Here is a 5,820-nt window from a genome sequence, read left to right as displayed (position 1 = left end):
TTTCTTTAATTTCCATTTCCTATTTAATTTCTTTCCATGGTGTCTGATCCAGAAAAGGCTCCTTTCTAGAGGTGTTTTTCCCCCCCCTTTTTTTTTTCATTCATTATACTGCCTATCCGTTTTTTTTCTGGTTCTGTGCCTGGGGGCTGTCAAGCTTTTCTTTCTCTTTTTTTGTCATTGAGGGGCTTGAACTCTGGGGTCTGGGTACTGTCCTTCAGCTCTTTAGGTCAAGGCTAGAGCTCCACTACTTGAGCCACAGTGCACCTCCGGTTTTCTGAGCGGCTTATTGGTGTTAAGTCTCATTGCCTTTCCTGTCTGGGCTCACTTAGAACTGTGATCCTCAGATCTCTTCCTCTTGACTAGCTCAGATTACAGGCATGAGCCACCATGCCTGTTCTGTCCTTGACCATTTTTGCTCAAGGCTAGTGTTTTACTATCAGACACACAGTTTTTGTGCATAATGAGACATAAGAGTCTTCTGGACTCTCCTGCCCAAGCTGGCTTTAAACTGTGATCCTCAGATCTCAGAGTCCTGAGTAGCTAAGGTTATAGGCATGAGCCACCAACACCCAGGCCCTGCCTATTTCTTACTTGTCCCTAACATTTGAGTGGTCCACCCTAATATTCTCTGCAATACAACATATTCCTTTGGGGTAGTTGGAGGAGAGACATTTGAACTATTTAGAACATGTGCAGCTATTATGATGAGACATTATTTCAAACAATTACTGCACTAAAATTCATTGGGGGTGGAGAGTGGAGGAGAAACACAAAAGAAGGAAATTTTATAGACAATAATAAGAGAAGCACAAGAGGAAACACTGTCCTCCTTTGTACTGTTATTTTATTACTGTTATTTTATTAAGTCCATATATTAAATAAAACATAACAGGAAAATCAACAAATTTATAAAATAGAATTTGAGGTGTTTGGATGAAAAAGAAAAAAACCTCCACAAGAACGATGCCTTCATGTCTACAGATTTCTCATGTTGTTGGTCTTGAACTTTAAATATCAAGTAAAGGTATCTACCTTGAAACAAAAGTTGGAATGCTGTAAGGTTAAGCTGCAGTTAATATGGTGATGGGCCAGAAAAATTACAGATTTTCTAAATCTTATCCTAAAATATTGTATATAATTAATGCTGATATGCAAAATGCAAGCTTTTAGCAGATAGCAAGAAGGAAACTTGAGTGAATGAATGCAACTTATCTCCAAGACCTCTAAAAAGTGAAAAAATAAATAAATACTGTGTTTTATAGTGCTCCCCCCTCAAAGCATTGTTATAAGCATGCGAGGGTGTTGTGAGCAGTTACAATAAGATCTAACCCAGAGGTAGGTTCAAGGCCAAGAGTAGGAGTGATGAAGGAATCCTCTTGAGGCCAGTACCATGTCATGGAATGCCCGTTTGTGCTAGAGGATGAGTCTATGGCCTATTTTTTTCTCATTAAAAAGGACATTCCAAATGTCAGCTTTGCCAGAAAAGAGGCATTCTTGCACCTGCTCCTGAGGACAGCTAGGATACAGGATATGGCTGGCATAAATGTTTTATGGCAAGCACATGCTTAAAAAAAAAAAAAAGAAAGCACATGCTATTTTAGTTTGAAGTCTACCAAACGGTAACATTGAGGAGAAATAAAAAGCTGAAGATGGAGTTGCTGTTCCTCAAGATAAGGGAACAAAAATCTTACAAAAAGAGGTACTAGGCACTCACTTAACTCTGAATGGAGAACATTCCTCTCAGGCTAGGCAGAAGGTGAGGAAGAATATTAATTACCAAAGACTGATCAGGCTATTTAAAGACCAAAAGGAGAGGGGAAATAGCCTATCAGGAAGAAAGGTAGTAAAAGAAGTTCTTCTGGGTCTGAATAGGTAGAGTGAACCTAAGGCAATCACACCAAAGATGCCCAACTTGTTACACTTCAGCTACAAGGGATGGCAAAAATGTCTCAAGACATTTTAAACCCAGAAAAATACATGAAAACTATGATAGTTAACCAAGTAAATTAAAACCAGACCTCCAATGATATAAAAAACAAAACTCTTTAGATCTGAAGTCAAATACTCATTTTTTCATTAATTCTGTGCATTATTGGGGGGGAAAAAAAGGTAACAAGTGGAAAGATTTGTTTTATTTCTACTAGAGAAGGAGAGGATAAATAGAACTGTCTTCCAATTTGCTCTCCACTGTGAACACACATACCACACGCATACATATACATACATACACCAAAGATACCCCCCCACAAAAAGAAGAATCTAAAACCAAAACACCCTCAAACTGCACCACTACTTCATATTTTGACCAAAAGTATAGATCCTGGAAGTGCAAAATGCAAAATCAAATGACCAAAAAAATGCTGAATAAACAGCATTGTTAATATACAAAATATTTATATTACTGTACTAGTAATGTGATGCTCTCCATGTCTGTGAAACTTTGGAACCACATAGCTGATTTGTTAAATCTAGTCCATGCCAGCTTCCAAAAACCAGAAAAGATTTTAGTTTGCTTCATTCTTTGATGCTTCATCAAAATTTTCTACAAGATCTGGCAAAAAAGAAAGAAAAAAAGTAAATGATTCAAACAAAAAGAAAAAAGTAAATGGAATATCTAACTTATAACCTCAATAAAAGCAAAATTATTACAACTAAGATTAGCCAAATTAGAACAAGGCAAAATGAACTGGTAGCATTTTACTAATATTGACTCATTTATCTGCTTAATTTAAAACAATAGTCTTAGAAATGTTTATCATTTTTAAAATTTAAGCCAACTATGGCAAATTCCATTCTCATGTCAATTTATAATTCATATGTCAATTTATAATTTTCTAAATAACTGCATATTTTTAATGACAGTGATTTCAACTTAACAAATACAAGCAATAAAGCCTTATGTGACAATTGCTGATTCTAAGTTCTAAGTGAGAGGACTTTATCCTTTTCATTAGATCCTATCCATACCATTGTAAATCAAATTAAGAACTCACAATCAACAAAATCTTAAAAGTTATCTATATAGGAAGTGAAATGAGATTAAAAGGATGTTAAAAAAAAAGTCTTAACAGGGGGAGGATGGGAAGGGATGGGAAGGGGAAACAAAGGAGGAGGCTACAATGCTTGAAAAGAAATGTATTCATTGGGGCTAGGAAGGTGGCTCAGTGGTAGAGCGCTTGCCTTGCATGAATGAAGCCCTGGGTTCGATTCCTCAGCACCACATAAGCAAAGAGAGAAAAAAAGCAGAAGTGGTGCTGTGGCTCAAGTGGTAGAGCGCTAGCTTTGAGCTGAAGAGCTGAGGGACAGCGCCCAGGCCCAGAGTTCAGGCCCCACGACTGGACCCAAAAACAAAAACAAACAAACAAACAAAAAGAAATGTATTCATTATCTTGCCCATGTAATTATAACCCCTCTGTACAGTATTTTCACAATAAAAAAATATGAAAAAAAAGTCTTAAGACTAAGCCAGGTTCCAGTGGTTCATGCCTGTAATCTTAGCTATTAAGGAAACTGAGATCTAAGAAATAATGGTTTGAAGCCAGGGCAGGTGGGAAAGTCCATGAGACTTCTCTCCAATTAGCCACCCAAAAGCCAGAAGTAGAACTATGGCTCAAATGGTAGAGCACTAGCTTTGAGTACATAAGCTCAGGGACAGCATCCAGTCCTTGGTTCAAGCCCCAGGATTGGTACAAAACTTAAAAAAAAAACCCAAAACCTAAGACTAAAAGAAATCTCAGTTGTTGATATAAATTACTTTTTTAACAAGAAATGATTAAGATTCATTAAATTAATTCAACATTTTTTCCTGTATAGTTGTATATGAAATACAGATACGCGCGCGCGCACACACGCGCGCACGCGCACACACAAACACACACACACACACACAGAAAGAGAGTCTGTAAATGTTACATTGTAAAAACATGTAACAATGTTAATACAGGATATATATTGTTACATTACTGGATGACAACTCTTTATGTCAAGAGTATGTTTGACCAGTGCGTATTATGAAAGAAACACAAAATTCTTCATAATTCTGTTAAAGCTTTCATTTCTTTTTCATTTGCCTTCTAGTTAAATTTTTTGCTTAACTAAAAAAAAAAAGAGAGAGAAAGAATAAGGAATGTGCTTTACCTGGAACATCATCATCCTCTTCATCGATGTCTTCTGGTTTTGGTGTTTTGCTATCCAACACTACAAAAAGTTTGTTTTAATATTAGTCATGAAAAATGAAGACCATTACAGAACATATGTAATTTAATTCTTATCTAAATGTCATATAGCTGATCAGAAAATCTAACTACTGGTCAATCTAAAATCATTTTTGTTTTTCTTAAGTAATATTAAAATCAATAAAACGTTAAGCCGGGGCTGGGAAGGTGGCTCAGTGGCAAAGCTCTTGCCTTGCATGCATGAGGCCCTGGGTTTGATTCCTCAGCACCACATAAGCAAAAAGAAAAAAGCCGGAAGTGGCGCTGTGGCTCAAGTGGTAGAGCACTAGCCTTGAGCTGAAGAACTGAGGAACAGTGCCCAGGCCCCTTCAGACCCCACAAGACCAAACCGCCCCCCCCAAAAAAAAACAAAACTTTAAGCCGGGTGCCAGTGGCTCACACCTGTAATCCTAGCTACTCAGGAGGCTGAGATATCAGAAATGCAATTCAAAGCCAGCCTAGGCATTAAAGTCTGTGAGATGCTTATCTCCAATTAACCACCAGAAAACTGGAAGTGGTACTATGGCTCAAGTGGTAGAGCACTAGCCGTGAGCTGAAGAGCACCCGGCCCAGAGTTCAGGCCCCATGACTGGAAAAAAAATCTCTTTAACTTAGATATACACAAAATATAGTGGCAAATGCAATACAAAGGTAAATGTTATATGCAAAGTGGAATCATCTAGATAAACTAGAGTAAAAATATATTATTATAGTTTGTTCATATTAGCTAAATAAATTAATTCATGATTTTTTCCATTTATTTTTAGTTTTTACTTTTTTTCCCATTTATTTTTAATGCAGCATGAACACTGAAATATGAATCTCAGATTTCCAGGGGCAAAAGATATATTTGATATCAAGACTAAAATTATCTTGGAAATTTATGAAGCATACAATTTATGTAAAATAATTACATATTCCCTTTTGGTTGGGCACTGGTAGAGCACATCCCAGCACTACTTAAAAAAAATAAAAAAGGACTGGACATCTTTTAAGTTATCAAGTTCTTTAATTAAAGTGCGGAAGAAAAAGGGTACTAAATTACAATACTTACCTTGCCGTGGGAACTGTTCTGCTAACTTCCTGAGACTTGTTAAGCTGTCAGCCCCGAGCTGACTTAATATTCCAGGAAGCATTTCTGTGATTGGTTTAGCTTCTGCATGACCAGTAATTGCAAAGGTGTTAGCGGAGAGGGAAGCTTGGACTTTGGGGTTGTTGAAATGAATAACTGTCCCATCATCTTTAATCATGTTCACCTGTAAAATCACAAATTAAAAAAAACATATTTCACATGCTAAGTATAGCTGAACTAATAACTAAAATGTATCTTTTTTCCCTTTTTCTTCTGTCACTTGTGGGGCTTGAACTCAGGGACTGGCCATTCACTCTCACTAAGCTTTTTCACTGAAAGCTAGTGCTCTACTACTTTGAGCCACAGAGCCACTTCTGGTTTTCTGGTGATTAATTGGAAATAAGAATCTCATAGAAGCTGGGCGCCAGTGGCTCATGCCTATAATCTTACTTACTCATGAGCCTGAGATCTGAGGATCATGGTTCAATGCTAGCCCAGACAGGAAAGTCCTTAAGACTCTTTTTTTTTTTTTTT

General features: G+C 37.0%; 1 protein-coding gene across 4 annotated transcripts in view; it reads right to left on the bottom strand.

Annotated features, from left to right (window-relative positions):
* Positions 1–2,050: 2,050 nt before the first annotated feature.
* Btf3l4 (basic transcription factor 3-like 4) overlaps positions 2,051–5,820 on the bottom strand; it is a 17,288-nt gene continuing 13,518 nt past the window's right edge. For all 4 annotated transcript variants that reach the window (XM_013022278.1, XM_013022276.1, XM_013022279.1 and 1 more), the window contains 3 exons: positions 5,269–5,470; positions 4,138–4,197; positions 2,051–2,551 (listed from right to left, as the gene is read on the bottom strand). In XM_013022278.1, coding sequence (XP_012877732.1) covers positions 2,505–2,551; positions 4,138–4,197; positions 5,269–5,470 — 309 coding nt within the window. In that variant the 3' untranslated portion in view covers positions 2,051–2,504. The remainder of the gene's footprint in view (positions 2,552–4,137; positions 4,198–5,268; positions 5,471–5,820) is intronic.

The sequence above is a fragment of the Dipodomys ordii genome, unplaced genomic scaffold, assembly GCF_000151885.1.
Source record: "Dipodomys ordii isolate 6190 unplaced genomic scaffold, Dord_2.0 Scaffold61, whole genome shotgun sequence".
In the NCBI taxonomy this organism is placed as follows: domain Eukaryota; kingdom Metazoa; phylum Chordata; class Mammalia; order Rodentia; family Heteromyidae; genus Dipodomys; species Dipodomys ordii.
The sequence above is the reverse complement of the archived record's forward strand: the minus strand, read 5'-3'. Positions and strand labels throughout refer to the sequence as shown.